This window comes from Phodopus roborovskii, unplaced genomic scaffold (assembly GCF_943737965.1).
Source record: "Phodopus roborovskii unplaced genomic scaffold, PHOROB, whole genome shotgun sequence".
NCBI lineage: Eukaryota > Metazoa > Chordata > Mammalia > Rodentia > Cricetidae > Phodopus > Phodopus roborovskii.
Window position 1 is genome coordinate 11,525,114 of NW_026125281.1, and position 21,096 is coordinate 11,546,209.

A 21,096-nucleotide genomic window follows, 5' to 3' on the forward strand; every position below is an offset into this window, starting at 1 on the left:
TTTCATAGTTCGCATGCCTCCAATATTGAAGAATAAAAGGAACTCCATCTGTGAACCAAACAGCAATAGAATCATAATGTTGTCAAATATTTCTGAGCTCTGTCAGACGCTGCACAGAACACTCACAGACATGGCCAACCTTTTCATATAGCAACACGCTAATGTCAGCTACGAAGTTCATACTTGTGAAGCACAACTCAAATTACAAAAAGTAAGAAATAAAAAAGGACCCTGTTTGCCATTTTGTGTTGCTTACATTCATAGCTGCCCTGGGTGCATGCCACAGGTACACAAGCCTGTATGTCTTCTCCACACAATCCTTTGGCCTAGTAGCACTATCCTTACTGTATGTAATCTTTTGCTTGTTTTAATTGGATGTATATGTATATGTACACACACACACACACACACACACACACACACACAGCATTCTGCATGTGTGTTTGCCTGCAGGCCAGAAGAGGACACCAGACCTCATTATAGTTGCTTGTAACCCACCGTGTGATTGCCGGGAACTGAACTCCAGACCTCTGGAAAAGCAGCCAGTGCTGTTAACCACTGAGCCATCGCTCCAGCCCCTATTTTTGCTGTTTTGAGACAGGGTTTCTTGTGTAAACCCAGCTGTCCTGGAACTCACTCTGTAGACCAGACTGGCCTTGAACTCACAGAGATCTGCCTGCCTCTGCCTCCAGAGTACTGGGATTAAAGGCCTGTGCCACCACCACCTGGTTTTATATAGTTATTTTATAACAGGTTTTCATATTCACCTGTCAAACACGAGAACTCAAACAATCCTCCTGCCTCAGACTCCCAAGTGGCTAGAGTACAGGTATCATCAAGGGAAGTCACTTACTGTTTTTTTAGCATCATATATTCTATATGAAAATGTGTTTCATTATATCATTATATTCTATATGATAATGTGTTTCATTATATCATATATTCTATATGAAAATGTGTTTCATTATATCATTATATTCTATATGATAATGTGTTTCATTATATCATATATTCTATATGATAATGTGTTTCATTATATCATTATATTTTCACAAATGCATGTAAGGTAGTTTGATCATATTCCCTCCTTGCCGTTTTTTTTTTTTTTTTTTTTTTTTTTGTCTATTCTCAGTGTGTTTCATTCCAGTTAATTACAGGGGCGAAAGTAAGGGATTGTTTAGAGGAACATGGACACCTTAGGAGGGGCTACACCACTGGAAAAGAAGTTTCTCCCTCCTCAAGGGAGATGGAGCCTGGGGGGGCACCCAGACACCCTAACTTGCAGCTGTGCATTTCATGAGCGCGCCGCACACACGCACACACACATGTGCACGTGCACACACACACACACGCGCGCGCGCGCGCGCGCACACACACACACACTTGTGTCCCAGGCTCATGCACACACCACACAGGTCTGACTTTGTTTTTACCTATGATTTATTTTTGTGATGCTAGGGATCAAATGTCAGTTCTCATTAAATTTATGATACAAAGACTTCACGATTGCTTTGCTAGGGAGCAGGGAAGCTGATGTTCGAACTGTGCAATCTGCTTTGGAAAGCACCGCATTACATTGCCGGCTTTTCTGGTATGACATACACTATCTGCGCCGGCCCATTTCAGGTGTGTAACTCGGGGTGCTCAACAGCATGTGTTCTGCTTCGGTTCCTCTGAGGAGGGAGTCCTCTGGCTCCGCGCTCAGCGACAGTTTGAATAGCCTGGATTAACTCCCTGAGACAGAATTTCTCCGCCTATGAAATAAGAGCACCGGACAGTTTCCTTGGAAGTCCTTTTTCACTCAGAGGGGACAAATAATCTTTTAAAAAGATGTTTCCCTCAGGGCACAGGATGTAGCTTTGTGGTAAAGTGATTGCCTAGCATGCAGTGAGTCCTGGTCTCCATCCTAGCACTAGAAAAAGAGATGGAGAGGGAGGAGGAAAGAGGTACCCACAACAACTCATCACTGCTCTGGGGGAGGGAAATACATACAAATGAAATACATGGTGAACTGGGGGTTAGGCAGAAAGATCGCAGATCGGAGGCTACCCTGGTAACACAGATGAAACCCTGCTTTGTGTGTTGGCACAGATCTCTAATCCCAGAACTCAGGAAGAGGAAAGGAGGCTGTAACAAGTCCCAGGCCAGCTAGGGCTACACTGCCAGATCCTATTCCAAAAAATAAACACTAAAACCGTGCATTTAGTTCATGTCCATGTTTTAAATGTTTTGTTGACTTATTTTTTTTTATTGTTTTGTTTTGTTTTTTGTTTTGTTTTCTAGGCGGTTTCCCTGGGTAGCTTTGGAGCCTGTCCTAAAACTTGCTTTGTAGACCAGGCTAGCCTCAAACTTAATAGAGATCCGCCTGTCTCTACCTCCTGAGTGATGGGATTAAAGGCGAGCACTGCCACCACCACCACCAGCTGTGAGTTTGGTTTTGCTTTGTTTTTGTTTTATTTTGTTTTTAAGATAGGGAATCTAACTATGTAGCCTTGATTAGCCTTGAACTCACTTTGTAGACCAGGCTCTGGTCTTGAATTTAAAGAGATGCACCTGCCTCTTCCCTTCAAGTGCTGGGATTAAAGGCATGTGCCACCACACCTGGCCTTGGTTTTAAAAGTTGTAATGAAAAGAGTTTTCTATAGAGGTAGAAAATATCAGAAAGCATAAATGCTAACAGCCTAGTTTACCAAGCAGTTGTACAGGAGAAAATTAAAGCAACCCAACCTTTCCTACATGTCTTTATATCACAATGCTCCCTTGTTCCTTTTACTTTTTAGAAAGTTGGAAGTAATACCTAAACATGCTTCTGGACATGGTGTTAAAATGGAGCTTTTGCTGAGAGTTTGAGTTACACAGAAACCATGGTTCGACTGACTCTGGATTTAATTGCCAAAAACAGCAATCTTAAACCCCGAAAAGAAGAAACCATCGCACAGTGCCTGAAGAAAATAACACACATAAATTTTTCAGACAGAAATATAGATTCAATTGTAAGACCTTTAAATTATTTTCTTTTTGCACAGTTAGCAATATAAACTATGGGTTTGAGGGCATACTAAATATAGTAATTCTATTTTAATTAAACTTGTTAACTATATTTTTCCTGGGAAGCTTTATATTATGCTCCTATTTTAATTTCCTTCTTTGGGTACTTAGCATATTACGTTTCTATAAACTTTCGCATTGTGTTTTACAAGTATCTGTTAGACGTATGGTGCTGCTTCCCTGGAATATGGTTGTGCTTACATAGAAAACAGGATTTGGAAAATATTGCTTTTGTGCCACTCCAGAGCCTTGGAATACTTTTTTTAACATCAAAATGTTACGGAATAAGCTAGACACTTGCCTGTAACCCCAGCATTCCTGAGGCAGCAGGATTTCAAGTTCAAAACCAGCCTGAGCTATACAGTGAGACCTGTCTTGTGGCGGGGGTGGGGGGGTGGGGGGTAGGGGGTGGTGGTGGTGGTGGTGAGAATTCTAACATTCAACAGTGTATCCAAGATCCACTCACCCCTTCTCTCTAATAAAAATTCAAAGGTAACGTTTTTGCATACAGTTTAATTACGTTAATATACGGTGCTCTGGTTTCTCTGTGTAGTCCTGGCAGCCCTGGCACTCCTACAGGCCTGCCCCGGTGCTGGGAGTAAAGGTGTGTGACAGGGTCTCTTTATGTAGTCCTGGCTGTCCTCGAACTCCCAGAATCCACCTACCTTTGCCTCCCCAGTGCTGGGGTTAAAGATGTTTTGAAACTCTGTCTGGCTACTCGTATAATGACAATAGTGGCTCATAATGAACCACTGTTTTTACTTCTGTGACGTCTGCAAGATATTACAATGAAATGAAAGTTCAATAGCATTATCATAGCATTGTTTTTTTAAATCCTCCCTTTTTGTTTGAAACAGGGTCTCATTCTCTTGCTCTGGCTAGCTTGGGGTTCACCATGTAGACCAGGTGGTCTTGAACTTATAGAGATCCACCTACTTCATCCTCTTAGTGCTGAGTTGAAAGTTGTGTGTTGCCATACCTGGCTTTAATCCATTACTCTTGACTATTGGATGGTTTCTAGTTTTCAGTGTTAGAAGCGGTAAGAGTTTCATTCCAATCTGACAGAAAGATTAAGCCTGGCTTTGTAATGTTTGGACAATAATTTGTTCATTGCTTCAACTTTTAGGGGAGTCTCTAATTGCTTCCAAGGAAAATTGCTTAAGAAATCTTAAGAAATGCAGTTGTCATGGAAAAGTTACAGAACTCTAAAGCCCCACATTCCTTTGTGACCACTACAATCTTATTTTGAGTGTGCTAAGCACAGAGAGATGTTACTTTATAAGAGCCTTAGGGGGATTTGCAGAATGCCAAAGTAAACATTTTTCTTAAAACTCAACTTTTTGAGCTTTCAGGGAAAAATAAATAGGGCCTGTTTTTGCTTCTTTTCAGGATGACCTCTCTCTTTGCAGAAACCTGAGTGTTTTATATTTATATGATAACCGCATTAGTAACATCACTAACCTGAATTATTCCACAAATCTGACACACTTGTACCTGCAGAATAATTGCATTTCCTGCATCGAGAACCTCAGGTCACTAAAGAAACTAGAAAAACTGTAAGTGTTTTTATTTGTAAATTCTCTTAACTTCTTGCTATCTTTCTTGTGCATACTCTATGCAGGCAAATATTTCCAATGTTTACATTAGGTTGCAAAGCTAAAGTGAATGTATGATTAAGTCTGATTCTCACAAGTTTCATGGAACAGGTCTCACTTTTGATTTTACTCTATTATATTTAATATACTCATATATAATATAATTTATTAAACCCGATAAGGTGGGCATAGTGGCTCATACTTGTAATCCCAGCTCTCAGAAGTCTGGGGCAAGAGGAATTCTGAACATTCAAGGTTAGCCTGGGCTACATAATGAAGTCCTATCTCAAAAATCAAAACAGCTTGATCTACCTGTATTTTGGTGGGTAGTGTAAATTGTCTAATGAGCTACTAGGAATAAAGCATTCTCACATAAGTTCACTTGGCTCGTTTTCATGGAGCTCAGGTGGGTCTTGTGCTCTTCACAATCACAAAGGGGCTTTGATTTCAAAAGGGTAAGATCATAAACCAATATAGATTTGATTGTTTAAAGTAATCGCTGATAATTATTACTAGGGCGGTTAGAGAGATTGCTCAGTGGTTAATTGTATGCACTGCTCTCACAGAGAACCTGAGTTCAGTTCCTAGCATCCTTGTCAGCTGCTCACGGCTGTTTGTAACGCCAGCACCAGGGGCTCTGGTGCCCTGTTTTGGCCTCTGAGGACACATGAACACACACGTACACAGACACACACACACACACACACACAGAGAGAGAGAGAGAGAGAGAGAGAGAGAGAGAGAGAGAGGAGGGGAGGAGAGAGAGAGAGAGGGGAGGAGAGAGAGAGAGAGGAGGGGAGGAGAGAGCACATACACACACACCCATATACATAAACTGAAACTAAAATCTTCTTTAAATTTATCATTACTAGACAATGAAGACTGACAGATCCAAGTTCCCTGATTGGATAGCTAGCATGTTTTTCTAAAAGTGAGCTGTGGTCTTCAGAAGGGGGTAGAACGGTGTGATGGGAAAACTGTCCCTAAATGCAGGCTGCTGAGATCCAATCTAGATATCCAAGCAGATGGTGGGAGTGAGGTCCAGCCATAGCTGGACGACTCTTCCACACCCTGAGGTATGGGAGACAGTTCGTGTGGACTACTCTGATCTCTCATTGAAAAAGCTGAAGTTCGTATTTTATATATGAATATGAATATTTTATATGAAATATCCTAATGAAACCCTAATGTACAATTAATCAACGCTAACTGAAAAATGTAAAAAAGTTGATGTGTTCTAGACCAAATCAAGTGCAACAATACAGTTTGTGATTTAGATGAAGCTTGCATAGGTTCAGTAGAAAGATAACATCCTGTGCTTATATTTTTTATCTGTGTGTGTGTTGTGCGTGCACACACATGTGCACACATTCTTGTGTGTGAAAGCAGGTATGAGCATGTGGTGGTCAGAGAACAATCTCCAGGGTTGGTCCTCACCTCCCATCCTGTTCGAGGCAGGGTCTCTTTCATGTTCTGGGCTGGCTGACCCGTGAGCTCCTGAGAATTCTGTCTCCATCGGCCATCTCACCGAAGGAGCTCTAGGGTTGCAGGACCACGTTGTGTGGATTCTGAGGGCTCAAACTAAGGTCCTCATGCTTGCAAAGCAAGTGGTTTACCCATGACCGCCTCCCCTGCCCTCCTAGAATCTAGTTTCATCAGTTAAAGCCCACGGCATCCTCAGAAAATCCATTGGAGGCCATGTCTGTGTTTTGCAGGTATCTGGGAGGCAATTACATTGCAGTCATAGAAGGTCTGGAAGGTTTGGAAGAACTGAGAGAGCTTCATGTTGAAAGTCAGAGGCTTCCCCTGGGAGAGAAGCTTCTGTTTGACCCCAGGACTCTCCGTTCGCTGGCAGTAAGGCCCTATTGAAAGTTTGGACAGATTGCAGTGATGGATAGGTCCCGGTGGGTGGGGAGGGCGTATTGGAGTGTGTGCATGATCTTCCTGTTTATCTGCCCACTGAAAACTAGAGGGTCGACGTTGATTTTCTCATGCAGTCTCTCAGTATGACAGACAGTACTATAAAGCAGGCTGGTGTGCCTTCCTTTCTAACTCAAAGGACAGAAAGGAGTGTGTGAACAGGTTGTGTGAACCAAAGCTCTAATTCAGGCCCACCTGAGTCAGGATGCTGCTGAGGTGAGGTGCGGACTCACCTGTGAGATTCACTGGTAGTCCTAATATCCACATGGGTCTTTGTCACAGTACCTTGGGTTCTGGGCTAGGAGATTTATAAAGGGGACAGAGTTGTACAGACTCCATCAGTTTTGATTTAGAGGGCCCAGGAATGGAAGGGGCTTGTTTCTTAGACAACTGCGAAGTGATCCTTTGAGTTAGAAAGGAAGGCAGTGGCCCAGTTGCCACCCACTCCCCATGGACTCTATTGCATTGTCACAAGCGGCCACAGCTCAACCTCAGCTGCACACGGAGACCAGCCCCACGGAGGGGACAAGTAGGCATGTTACCAGTCAGTAGTTCCCTGGGGATTCTGTTCTTCCTGGGTGGAAAGCATAGGCGCCAGGAAAAGCTGTGCCAGTCTGGTCTTTGGCGGGTGTTTGCTTTGTGAAGTGAATTGCGCAGGAGGACCTGGGCCTCGCACCTGGTGCGGACTGAGTAGGAGCCATGGGAGTGCTCCAGTGTCCACAGCCCTCTTTCTACCCTGTGCTTTGAGACAAGGCCTCACTAAATTTGCCCAGGGTGGCCCTGATCTGAGTCTAGCCCCCGTGGGCCTTGAACTTGTGATCCTTCTGCCTCCATCTCCTGAGTGATGAAGATTATGGGCTCTTGGTAGCTCCATGATAGACAGTGGTGAGCTTTGGGACTGGGGACCCTTAGCTCTTTAAGTAATACAGCCTATGAAGCTGTGGTTCTGTAGCCCTTGAAACCACTGATGTGGCAGCTCCTGGGTATCAGGGCTCCTCAGCACTTGAGTGCAGCCGTGTTTACAGCTCTTGGGACTGGACGTCTGGGATCCTTGTTGCTAAAGGTTTGGCAGTTCCTGAGAACTCTTCCAATGCCCAGGTCCTTCAGCCTCTCCTCTGTAGTTCAGTAGCCTTCAGCTTAGCTTCCCATCCTCTTCATCTGCCACACATCCTCTCTTCCCTTTGTTCCTGCTGTGGCCACACTCAAACTGCCCAGCTGCCTCTGCAGCTGCCAGCATGCAGCTAGCTGCCTTGCCACCCTTGCAGCTCTACCTGTCAATTGCTCAGCTATTGCAGGCGCTGCTTGCTGTTTCGCAGCTTCCTCCTTGCATTGCCATTTCAGCTACAAATAGGCAAGAAAAGGAGACCTAGTGTGCCAACAGCGGTGAGAAACACCGTCTCCCTGCTGGCTCAGTAAGTGAACTGGTTCACATAGCCCCCAAAAGGATGCTTAGACCCATCACCTCGCATCTTGCATGCAAATGAAGGCCTGTGCTTGCACACTCTGCATATAAATAGAGATTTGGGTTTGCATCAATCACTGCTTTGCCTGTTTAGCATCAGGGACAGTGGTCCCTCTGCTGGACCAGGAGGAGCAATTGCTTCCTCCTGCCTCCATGGAAACAGTTGCAAGGTCATCTACAATTCATAGAGGGTTGTGTCAGCAAAATGTCTGGTATCAACTATCTGAAGCAGTCCTGCACCTTTAAGGGGTAGGGCAATGAGCAGCGGTCATCATGCCATTTTCTCAAGGTAGTTGAGAAAATGTTAAAACTAGTTGATGCTGGTTAGTATATGGGTGCTCTGGCTAGGTAGTTGGTAGGCATACCTTTTGCTAAAGGTTGTCAGGCAAGAGAGCGTCCAACAGCTCCAGTTAGGAGTCAAATTATACCCTCCCCCAGTGTCTTCTGCTTATTTACAGAAAATGCCCACCAGAAGGAGTCCTTGTGGCAGGGCCTGTAAGGCCTCGCTAACACTAACAGTGATCTTGTCAGACCCCAGCGCCTCCAAGAGGCATTTTCTTTCTTTAAGTTTTCTCTCAGAACACCACTGAAAACCTTTCTGCCAGTGTAGTTTTTGCACGGATTCAAGCAGATTCCGAAATTCTAAATATTAAAGCATTATTTTTTTTTTTCAATTATCTCATCTTAAAAAGTACTAGTGGCAGGATCAGAAAAGGCCAGTGTGTGTGTGTGGAGGGGGGCAGGGGTACAGCCAAAGCCCATTATAGCATGCACAAAAATGCCATAATGAGTTATATTACTTTGTACAAATAATAGAAACTAATCACATCTTCTAAATGTCAGGAATCTTTCCTGAAGGTTGACTATATATTGCTGTCTTGGTGGATAGAGTTGCCAGAGAGTCCCAAGCCTCAGAGTTTAAGATTGTGTATTTAATATTGCCATATAGTATATTTCTGTTTTCCTTTTATTAGCTAACACTGACATCATCATTATCATCTCAGTGCCTTCTGAACAAATGAACTATCAAGAGAAAACTAAAGAGGGAATGATAAAAGTAAAACCCAGATGTTGTTCCACGCCAGGCCACCTAACTGTTTCCCTGTATGATATTCAGCGCAGAACACTCATGTGCTTAAGCTACAGTAAACATTTCGTCTACTCTGAGCTGTCATTTTTACTGCCTTTTTTTTTTTTCTTTTTAATTTGAAGCTTTGTTACTTTATATTGTATCCCAGAGGAGGAGCATAGAGCTTGGGGAGCAAACTAGCGGCTAGAGTCAGCTACATCACACTCTAGGGTTCCAGAAGTTCATACTGAGAACATGGGCACATAATCTGTGCCTTTGTTTCTTGCTGTTAAGGACTGATCTGTAGTGCCTGTGTGACTTACTGATGCTAACTAACATCCTTGCTTTCCTTCCAGAAATCCCTCTCTATTTTGAATATCAGCAACAATAACATTGACGACATCAAAGACTTAGAGACACTGGAGAATCTTAATCACCTGATCGCTGTTGACAACCAGCTGATGCACGTGAAGGTAATGTGCCCGGAGTCATCGTCAATCGCGCTTGGCACTGTGGTTTTAAGATGTGCTTAGAAATACTTATAAAATGTTGCCGGGCACTGGTGGCACACACCTTTAATCCCAGCATTTGGGAGGTAGAGGCAGACAGATCTCTGTGAGTTTGAGGCCAGCCTGGCCTACAGAGTGAGTTCTAGGACAGGCTCCAAAGCTACACAGAGAAACCCTGTCTCGAAAACCAAAACAAAAACAAACAAAAAATACTTATAAAGTGTCACCTTTTAAAGAACTATTCTGTATTTATTCTAAAGTTATCTTCTCAATCTCTACTTCTTACATATAGCCATTTGTGTCTTCTTCCCTGTTTTCTTCTTCATACCCAACATCTCCATATTTTGCCAACCAAATGCAAATTTCTCTGAGGAGCTAAGGGCCTTTTCCTGTCTACATTATTTGTCCATCAAACTTTTTTTTTTTAAGTCATTTATTTATTTTTTGTTTTTTTCTGAGACAGGGTTTCTCTGTGTGGCTTTGGAGGCTGTCCTGGAGCTCGCTCTGTAGACCAGGCTGGCCTCGAACTCACAGAGTTCCACCTGCTTCTGCCTCCTGAGTGCTGGGATTAAGGCATGCGCCACCAACATCCAGCTAAGCTTTTTCTTTTAGAGGCAAAGTTTCTTCTTCTTTAACCCTGTGGTCCCAGTGGATGAGTTTCTAGGAACTGTCACCATTCCTAGAGATACCCTGATACTATGTGGGGGGGGGGACAGAGACAGTAACTTGTTCTAATTTGCACTAGTGAAGCCCATGGCTTATTAAATTGTACCATACCATGTCAGTGCATTGATCATCCAGCTATGTGTCTGCCATTGTCCTACTGAGGAAGGAAGGATTCGGTTCAGGCCTCAAGAATGTTACAACCTGGACACAGTAGCACATACCTGTAATCCCAACTCTTGAGAGACAAAGATAGTATGACTGATAAAAGTTCAAGGCCAGCCTGGTCTACATAGCAAGACTGCCTCAAAGAGAAAAGAAAGCTAGATGGTGAACATGCCAGGCATAAGGGATAACAGATGCATTTCTCTGAAACGCTCTGGGATGTTCAAAGGACCAAAAAGAGGTCAACTTCACTGTGGTAGGGACTGCAGGGCTAGCCCTTATTTCTGATACATCACAGGTGTCCAAAAGGTTTAGTAATACCCAAGCAACACCGCAAATATGAGATCAGAAAGACAGACACATTGCTTCTTGGCATTTTGGCTAAGATCAAGTGTAGAAAGAAAGACATAGGACAGGTCAGAAGGACCTCACAGGACATAATTATGACCTAATTCTAAGTGCAGAGGCAACAGTCATTGGAAGGAACGTATTTGAAAAGCGACGAGTTTCAAGAATAAAAGCAAAGCCAGGCATTGGGAAGCTACTAGAGGCAACAAGTAAGATAATGTGTTTGAGAAAATTAGATGATGGTTGCTTGGAGATGAAGAGGAGTGGGTGTGTTAGGGTGTATTTTTAGGTAGAACCCATAGAATTTTCAGGGTGCAAGAATAAAATGTTAAGCACTCTATGCTAGCTTTAAAAAAGTAAAGACATAGAAAAACTTATTCAATGACATTATAGCAGAAATCTCCCCAAATCTAGGGAAAGAAATGCATATCAAAAAGACAGGACAAGAAAAATGACTCATTCACATTGTAGTATAGTTACAATGTCAAAAGTATAGAACAAAAAAGGGATATTGAAATCTGCAAGAGAAATGTCAAGTTGCTTACAAAATATGAACCTAGACTCAATTTATTGGAATCTGATTATAGACCCTGCCCAGGATATATCTGAATGAGATTTTGTGCTTTCAATCTTCTCGTGAGGGCTTAATCAAAGATGGTCTTGGAGCACAGCATCTGAGTATTAACTTCTTTCTTTGTATGTATTCTCAATCCAAGATCTCTATGTTCTGGCTTCAAGTTTGCTGTTTTTTGCCCTAACCCGCTGGTAAACGCTATGCCTTGTGGAAGAGGTCCCTCATGCCATGAATAAGGTCACTGACTTCATCCAAAAGGTTGTCAGCAACGGACAGCTTTGTGCCATGGGGAAAAGGCAGCCTTCGTTAGAGAAGGCGGGGCACCATGATAATTCCCCGAAGTGCTCAGCACTTAGAGCAGCTGCCTCTGGACAGACACTGGCAGGCCCATAAATGAGCCAGCCACACACAAAAACAACTGAGTGTAGTTACCACACGGGAAATAGGGTGTGAAAATGGTTGCTTCTGCTGAGAACTTAGGGCATCTCTAAAAATAAAAATTCAGAATTTCAATTCAAATATATAATTACAAATGAACTCTATAGTTACTCATTTTATTAAATAATCATAATAGATTCTAATAATAAATAATTATTGTATTATAACTAAGAAATTCTATTAATCTTCATGGATTTTTATGTAGTATCATAAAGTAGAAAATAATAGCATTTATAATATATTTTGGCATGGAAAATCATTTTTTAAAAAGTAGAAAATAACGATCTCTTGGAATGATTATTACTGAGTCTTTCAATCAACTTGAACAATGAAAAAGAAGACTAGCTATCAAGGGGAATTTTCCTAAAAACACATGCAAGGAAAAAGATACTACAAAGCCCACCAGGCTACTGAAATCTTTGTGCTCTGTGGGGGTTTGGGGGAGGGAAGAAAACAAGAAAGAATTGAGTTGCTAGGAAACACAGACACTCATGGACCATGACCGTGTCCTCATTTACTGATGGCCCAAGAGCCTACATGAAGTGAGCGCATTAGAAGCCAAGGCACAGCCCTGGGGCTTTAGAACATGGCCATAGCTCGTCTCTGCCTACCTGGGTCCCCTTCCCCTCACTCCCCAGACCTAGAGCGTCAGGGAGTCTTCCTTCCACCACGTTGTTCTCCGGCTGCCCTCATCTCTCCAGAGCCGATCCAGGTCATGGACTTGTAGGCAAGAATAAATTAAGAGGGTGGGCAAGATGCGGAACAGAAAGTGCGAGAAAGAGAACCGTCTTTCCTTCTCTTCCCGTGTGTGTACCCTTGAATAAAGAATGGCTCCACAGGCCGTTCGGTGCTACCTCTCGCCTTTAATGCCTATCCTGCTTCTGACACCACAGCCTCTGTCCTCTATTATTTATTCATCTCTCTTCATCCACTGAAAAAACCTACCCTGTGGCTGTGCCAGCCAGGCAATGGTGGAGACCACAGCCGGTCCTTGAGAAACCCTTAGTATTAAAGGGAAGGAAAACATTCAGCGCGTGATCACCAGGGGCAAAAGTAGAGTGAAAATTGCAGGAGGGGAGGGGTGGTCCCAAATGCTTGTAGTGGGAAGATTCGCATTAGTTGGTGAAGATGGCAGATGTCCTTGAGAAGGGTTACCTGAAGTGCGATCTTAGAAAATACTTACAGGCCAGGGAATGGCCCCCAAAGGCAAACATACACATTTCAAACAGGGGCACAGGAAGCCGAGAGAGTGAAGGCAGAACACAGTCCAAAGAAAAGCTGTGGACGGACCAGCTGCCTTGCCTATAACAGAGTTTTGTGTGTATTCTAAGAGCACCAGCAACCACTGAAGGTGTGAAGTAATTAGATGTTAGCATTCCGAAAAGACTCTGCTTAACTAGGGTGTGAAGAACAGATGGGAAGAAGCCAGGCCAACTAAGAAATGAGAAGTAGTAGAAACCTTAGCATTGGGGGTGAAAACGGAGTGAGCAAAGCAGAAAGTGTTTCTGAGTTGGATACAGGGGACGTTGAGCAGAGTAAACGAGACGTGGAACGCTCTCGCGTCAGGTTTGGGGAGCAAGGAGACCATGAATGTTGATCATGCAGAGTTGGAATGTCTTTGAGACATTCCAGAAAAACAAACAGTTGTATGTGTGAGGCTCCATACGGCACAGAGACTGTCAATGCAAATGCAGCCGCCATGGATGCAAACACGGAAGGAGGAATTATTTTCTGTGAAGGTTTAAGCAAAGGGGCATAGTGGTGGACTACAGGAGGAAAACTTGTCTCTGTGGATGTAGCCTCTTCTGTGAGCCAGATGTCAAGTATAGAAGAGCCACAGGTTCCTGGAGGCTCTGTGTAGCCTAATGGAATGGAGATCCACACGGGATAAGTGAGTGGTCCACAGATTATGATGCCCCAAAGAAATGAGACTTAAAATTTTAATGCTTGGTAACATTTGATTCCCTGATCCGGCTCTCAGGGTCTGTTCAGCCCGTGAGAGTGCCCAGTGGTTGAGAAAAGAAGGAATCAATGGGTCCAAACCGTAGCTCACAGCCAACAGCAGAGTCATGAGTTCTTCCCCAGACACGATGCTCAGGACATGCATTTAGACAAGGTTAAAGTTACATTTCTTCTTTATTTGTGCGTGTGTGCGTAGCATGTATGTTGTGCAGAGGACAACTTATAAGAGGTTTCTCCTTCAGTCTTGTGGGACCCCAAAGCTGGACTCAGGTAGTCAGGTTTGATGGCAAGCTCTCTACTCCGCAGCGCACGCTTCGGCCGGCAGCGTCCTGATTGATGATTGGCAATGAATGCACCCAGGCCCAGCTTTGTCTGTTGGGGGACACCCCAAAGCCACGCAGAGGTGATCCCCACGGCTGTGGTGAGACTCTGGGAGTCTGGGCAGCTGGTACACTAGGTCCTAGCACTTACCCACTGAACCATTTCCCCAGACCCCCCGCCCCTTGGTGATTCCTATGCGCAAAGGACTTTGAAAGGCACAAGTCAACCGGTCTGGTGATGGTAGATAAAAGAAAGGCTAAGAGCCAGAGAAGGAAGACGGAATATGAAGATGTAACAGACTCCTCTGTCCCCAGAGGAGACAGCCAGGATGACAAAGCCGATTAGCAGGGAAAGAGGGCGCTCTTCCTTAGTTGAGGGGAATGAAACAGGAGAAGAGGTGTGAGATGGCATGCAGGAGACATCGGTGAAGCATACGGATCGGATCGAGGGCATCTGCTGAGGACGAGAAGAAAGAGAAGTTTCAAGCCTGATGATGATGATGATAAATCTTAAGTCATGGGGCTCTACTTTAAATGACATTGCATGCCTTTTTTTGTTTTGCGTTTCCTGTAACCTCCTTAAAGAGGCGTGTCTTAATGTATAAAGACACCAAATATTTTAATGGTTTATAGTTCAGCATACATTTATGCAAGTGGCCTGTGGGTAGAGGTTGAGGCATGAGCTTCAGTACGCCAACGTCATCCACGTTGCTAATGCTATACAAAGTCAACTGCATGCCCAAAACTGCAAACAAAACAAAACTTGGAAGAAAAACAACACAAATCCTTAATCTTTGCCACAGTTTTTGTGTCTGCAAAGTTTGCCAAATCAATCAAACGACCTGAGTTCATCCACAGTCAGATTCATTAGTGATTGCTCTATTGGTTTTCTGATGGCCATTTATCATGAGGTATAGGACCTTCAGAATGAATGGGAAAAGTAAAAAACTTGTCATGCCCGCCTCTTCTATAAACTAAATGTTTGATTTATAATACACAAACCACCATAGCCTGTCATGTTTTCTTAGTTACTAATTTATTCAACCTCAGCTCAATATTGATCCTGGCAAGCAAGCATGGCCCAAAGATAAATTTATTCATTCCACACTTTAGTCAGGAACAAGCCAAAAATTATAGATTTTCTCAGGCAGATGATGACAGGCAGTCAGAGGGATGACAAATGGCTGTCTTTAGACTTAGTAAGGACAGTTGGGCCAGACGTTCCCGATAAAGATTGGAGCGTGCTGATCAAATACAGGTTCATCACCGTCATCATTAAAGCGGAGAACATGGCCTGCTCCAGACACCCATGCAGGGCCAGGGTACCAGCCTACAGGGGAAAGGGAATTGGCTCCTCCGAGTTTTGCAACACTCCTCTAAGCGATAGTATGACATGATCATTTATCAAACAGAGACTGTCCAGGGAAGTGTCTGGTTCCTTGAGTAATTTATTGAAGGGCAGGAGAGTGAAAGCATTTTATGAAGGACAGGAAGGCAATGAACAACCGGAGCGTATCCAAAGGGTAATCGTATTTCAGAACAGGATTAGTTTAGCCTTAAGTAAACATACACTGGAGGGAGTAGTCCAGGGTCATTTATCAAGTGGCGAATAATTAACAAAACTCCAAGCATTGTTTTATCTGTATCAGTCTAAAGTTCTCTTGTGGTGGACATCATATGAAATGCACAGCACACAGTCCCTTCCTTGTGGCTTTTAGAGTAAGAGAAATATGGAACTCTTGCATAAAATAAGCATGGCTATGTTAAATGTGGAACACATGTTTCAGAAAAAGCAAGCAAGATCTAAGGTCCAAGAATGAGGGCCGAGGTTATAATTTTGGATGCCACGTTCTTACATGAAGATAATGACTTGTTGGTCAATGGGTCAAAAGTTTAGTCTTTAAGTTTTGCTGATAGTCAAAATTAAGAGACAGGGACTTAGCTGAAGGACAGCTGGGCAGGCAAAAAGGCAATATATGGACATAAGCATGTGCTTACCGGTCTTGTTCTGGGCACTTTATGTGCCATGGCAATTAATTCTAAGTGTAGCCACTTTATAGATAAAGACAGTAAGCCAGGCGTAGTGGTGCACACCTTTAATCCCAGCACTGGGGAGTCAGAGGCAGGTGGATCTCTGTGAGTTCTAGGCCAGCCTGGTCTACAGACTGAGTGCCAGGCTAGTTAGGGCTAAATAATGAGACCCTATCGAAAAAGCAGCAACAACAAAAAAATAGAAGAAAATTGTAACCACAATAAGATCATAATTTCAAAAGAAGTCCTCATGCCTCCCAAAGATTGGAAGGGCATGTAACAGTGTGTTCAATGTGATCTTTGGGTGATAAACGGGCAAGTAATTGTATTTTTCTGTTCTGCAGTTTGATAGGCTATCCCCACATTCCTCATTTAAAAAAAAAAAAAAAAGGCAACCATGTATATTGCCTAGAATGCTGACAGCCAATGAGTTTTTTTGGGGTGCTTACAGGAAGATGGGGAAGGGGTTATTTACAGGACCGGAAATGACTCAGAGGCAGCTGCATCACCAAAGATCCTCTCCTGCACGCGTGACCCATGTGTGGCACTCCTGAAATCTGCAAGTCTGGAGCACGGGCACAGCCTGGAGGCATCAACAGGCTGGAACTCTGCTGCTCCCTGCTCCTTCCAGAGGCTAACGGAGTGTCCGAGTGTTCACTCACTCCCTTCCCATCGCTCAGTGTGTAAACCCTGATGAACCCGCTGAGAATGAGGCGTCTCCTGGAGAAAACGTGTTCTCTTAGCTTCAGATTGGGTTGATTCAAGGACAACATGAGCCAGCAGTGCTGTGACCCCTACCCTTGACATCACATTTCGCCTCCTCCTTAGCTAACCCCCGGCTGGTGTAGACAAAGCCAGTGGTCATTGCTCGCTCTACTTGAGGAGCTTGAACTCTGTGAAGAGCAGTTAGCATGAGAAGTGCTGGTAGTCAGGAAATCCCACGCTTTCCCTTCTCTTCCCTGATTGTAGGATTTGGAGGTTTTACTGAAAAAACTGATGAAGCTGTGGAAAATGGATCTAAATGGAAATCCTGTTTGTCTTAAACCAAAATACAGGGACAAACTGATACTGATGTCCAAGTCATTGGGTGAGTAGTGCTGTGCATTCGTCCAACTTTTTTGGAGAAAAGCACACTTGTTTAACTTTTTTAAAATTAATTCATCATCTAGCTTTCAGAAATATACATCTAATATCCGGCTCAAGAAATCAAGTTAGCTTAAATGTGTATGTCTGAGTAATAGCAAAGGTAAAAACAGGAAGTAATACTTGAAAACATTTCGATTCATAAACATACACCAGGCACACTTTTAGGAGAAAATGTGGCCACTACCTACAAAGCTGGTTAGCCACAAATGTGTTAAACTTTCCTTTGAACGAGGAAAGGGCCCTGCCAGGCCCTTAGACTCCTTAGCTCTTGGTCCTGCAGATAAACTGATCAAAGTTTGTTCACGTGTCATTTGCCACATAGATAGTACCCGTCATTGGAAAGGGGATAGTGGGTTGTTTTATAAAATCCTTGCAAACAATAACCTTCCTAAGTGTGCCCTGCACTGGGGAAAGTCAGCCAAAACACTTGGTTGTTGGAAACGAAGTTACATAGCATCAGAGCGACAGTATCACAAAAGGAGCCTTGTGGGAGAGTTTCCTGGAGCAGAACTCTGGGGCATGCCATACTTGAATATAAGAATTGATAAAAACTAAAATATGATGCAACAACTTCAAAACTCATAGCTAGTTAATCACAGTGCTGGTGTGTGATTCTAGTGTGGGGAAAGCAGATCAAGTGAAGTCTAGCATTGTGTGTATGTGTGTGTGTATATGTGTGTGCGTGCGCGTGCGCGCACATGCGCACGCACACACCGGTGCTATGCATAGGCCACAACGGCAGGGAACAAACAATACATGGGGACGAATGGTGTCATGTCTTAAACGTTGTGCCGATGACTCCGCAACCCCACCCTCTCACTTCCGATGCCACACTCAGCTGCATTGTTCTGCTCTCCTCAGCCGGAGGAAAAAGTATATGCGACTGATTTAATGAGTAAGAGTAATGCAGTATGAAGCCAGGGTGGTGATCCGTGCCTTTAAATTCACTCTTGGGAGGCAGAGGCAAGAGAATTGTGAATTCAAAGACAACTTACTCTACATGTCAAGTTTCAAGACAGCCGGAGCTAGAGTGTGAGACCCAAGGTCAAAAACAACATCCCAATATGGGCTTGTGATAGAGTACATGCCTAGCACTCATTAGGCCCTGGGACAGACTGACAGACTGACAGACAGGAAGGAGGGAGGAGAAGAGGGAGAGGAGAAGATTAAAAAATTCCAATTTTAAAATCACTTCTTGCCAAACAGTGGTGGTGGTGCACGCCTTTAATGACAGATGGATCTCTGAGTTCAAGGCCAGCCTGGTCTACAGAGAGAGTTACAGGACAGCCAGGAATACACAGAGAAACCAAAAAGGAAAAACAAAATAAAACAAAACAAACACTTCTCCATATGAACAATTGTAAAAGGCACAGAGAAGTCTATTGATTTCTGACAGCAAAAATTATTTCAAGTTTGTCTTACAGAAGCCTTCTTATAACACACTTTGTGACTACAAGAGTAATACTTTAAAAGCACTGGGTTGATGAAGTACAGTGGTACAGGGCCTGCCTTGTATGCACAAGCCCCTAGTTCTATCCCTAGCACTACAGAGGAAAAAATATAGGGAAGAAAAATGAATCACTCTGGATCTCACCATCAGTTCTGGTGTTAAAACTTTAGTGTATGTCTTCCAAGTCTATGCACATGTATACACATGGTAAATCATTTACTTTTTGTCTTTTTCATCCTTATTTTTCTTCTTTTCACCAAGTTTAAAACAAAACAACAACAATAGTTTAAAAAAATGTTAAAAGAGTACTGACCATTTCATGTTTTACAATTTACCCAGTCCTCAACAAACGCTACAAATTTGGTTGACATAACATGGGTGGACACAAATGTTGAGAGAAAATCATTAAGATGAAATAAGTCTCACTAACCAATGTCAGTCACCTGCTTTTTCAAGACTATAAATATAGTCACCCCATATGCACTAGAACACTATGTAATTATCACAAGAGCAAACATCTAAAGTCATCAGTAAAGACAAGCAGTTGAGAAAACTGAGCATAAAGGGATCATCTTTATGGTGGCAAAACATCTTGCCGACTTCTTAGTTAAGAAAGGCGTAGAAAACATTAATTGATTACACCTCCAGAGACTGCAGCCACAGTTAGAAAATGCATTGCACGCAGCGCAGTAAGGTATTTGGAGAAAGGGCATGTCTACATCGCTTACGTGACATGCCAGGGGTACAGTTGCCCTGTTGGTAGTGAGCCATCTCTGCCTAAGTTGGGCGTTATCGCAGGTGCGCATGTGCAGGATGGATGTGGCACTTTTGGGGCCTGGGTTCTCACTGCTCCTAAGGAGTCAGAGTCTGTCGCCTGTGGATGAGGGACAGACTACCCTGTTCTCAGTTTTATCAGTGATTTTATACTTTAAATAAAACCCAGTGTTACAAGTATTTAAGTAGCAGCATTAATACTTCAGCAGTAGGATTGACATTTTATTAGAGTATTCTCAGGCTCCCTGAAAGAACGTGACCGAAAAAACTTTGCTGTTTCCTATGACATTCTGGACTCAGTGGGAGACATCACATAAGTGGTGAAGGGTGGTCTACAAACTGTGCAGACCCATTGTTGGAAAATGGTCTGTTTATTAAATAAAGGCTACACAAACCACTTTATAGCATAGGTAACATAGGTCAAACAAAGTAAGGGACTTGTTCAGTATCCTACAGAATATCCATGCTTAATATATCATATATATGTTTGAGACAGGGTTTTTCTGTGTAGCCCTGGCTGGCTGTCCTGGAACTCACCTACCAGGCTGGCCTCAAACTCACAGAGATCCCCCTGGCTCTGCCTCCAGAGTTCTGAGATTAAAGGCATGCCCCACTACTCCTGGTTACAATAAAATATTTTTAAAGTAATATGTGAAGCTTTATCCATAGAGACTTCCATTATGTATAAGGTACCCATCTATACACATAAATATAGATATAAATATATAACAAATAGATGAACACACATAGAAACAAAACATTGCCAATAAATATTTTAAAGTAGCCTCTGTCAGTGTACACAAATGATTATTTCTCATTATAGAATAAATTTTAATTTTTTGGTATTTTATATTTTTCCAAATATGTTACATTATACAAATTGTACTTGTATTGTAATTTTAACTGAATAACCTGAATTTTAAAACCTCTTTTTAAAGGAGTAAAATGTAATGATAGCTGAATTCTCACCTCCTAAAACCAATAGGCCAGCTCTGGAGGCTGGTCCTATTACAGCCCATAGGCCAGCCATAATAAGCATTATTAAGGCTTTACCATGTTATAAAAATAAGATGTGCTTAAAATTTTATAGAATTTTTTTCTTTTTCTTTCTTTTTCTTTTCTTTTTTGTTTGTTTGCTTTTTTGAGACAAGGTTTCTCTGTATTGCTTTGGAACCTGTCCTGGCACTCTGTAGACCTGGCTGGCCTCAAACTCACAAAGATCTGCCAGCCTCTGCCTCTCCAGCGCTGGGATTAAAGGCGTAAGCCACCACCTCTCGGCTTCTTCTTTTTCTTTTTCTTTTTCTTTTTTTTTTCTTTCCTTTCCTTTCTTTCTCTTAATTTTTTTTTTGTTGTTTTTTGTTTTTTGTTTTTTGAGACAGTCTTTCTGTGTAGCCCTGGCTGTTCTGGAACTCTCTATGTAGACCAGGCTGGCCTTGAACTTAGAGATCCACCTGCCTCTGCCTCCTGAGTGCTGGGATTAAAGGCGTGTGCTGGTATACCTGTCTTTTATATTACTATTTTCTAAGACCAATAATTAAGTTTATAAAAACACTTTTGTTTATAATAAGATTTCTACTTTGAAAGACGGCATGGTTGTCATGTGACCTTAGCATCCTTGGCAG

The 21,096-nt window shown here is 42.9% G+C and overlaps 1 protein-coding gene across 2 annotated transcripts in view; it reads left to right on the top strand.

The window, feature by feature from the left end:
- The first annotated feature begins 2,786 nt into the window (after positions 1–2,786).
- The window catches only part of Ppp1r42 (protein phosphatase 1 regulatory subunit 42), a 34,054-nt gene continuing 15,744 nt past the window's right edge, over positions 2,787–21,096 (top strand). For both annotated transcript variants that reach the window (XM_051197212.1, XM_051197203.1), the window contains exons 1-5: positions 2,787–2,993; positions 4,438–4,604; positions 6,359–6,497; positions 9,451–9,567; positions 17,074–17,191. In XM_051197212.1, the coding sequence (XP_051053169.1) occupies positions 2,865–2,993; positions 4,438–4,604; positions 6,359–6,497; positions 9,451–9,567; positions 17,074–17,191 (670 nt within the window). In that variant the 5' untranslated portion in view covers positions 2,787–2,864. The remainder of the gene's footprint in view (positions 2,994–4,437; positions 4,605–6,358; positions 6,498–9,450; positions 9,568–17,073; positions 17,192–21,096) is intronic.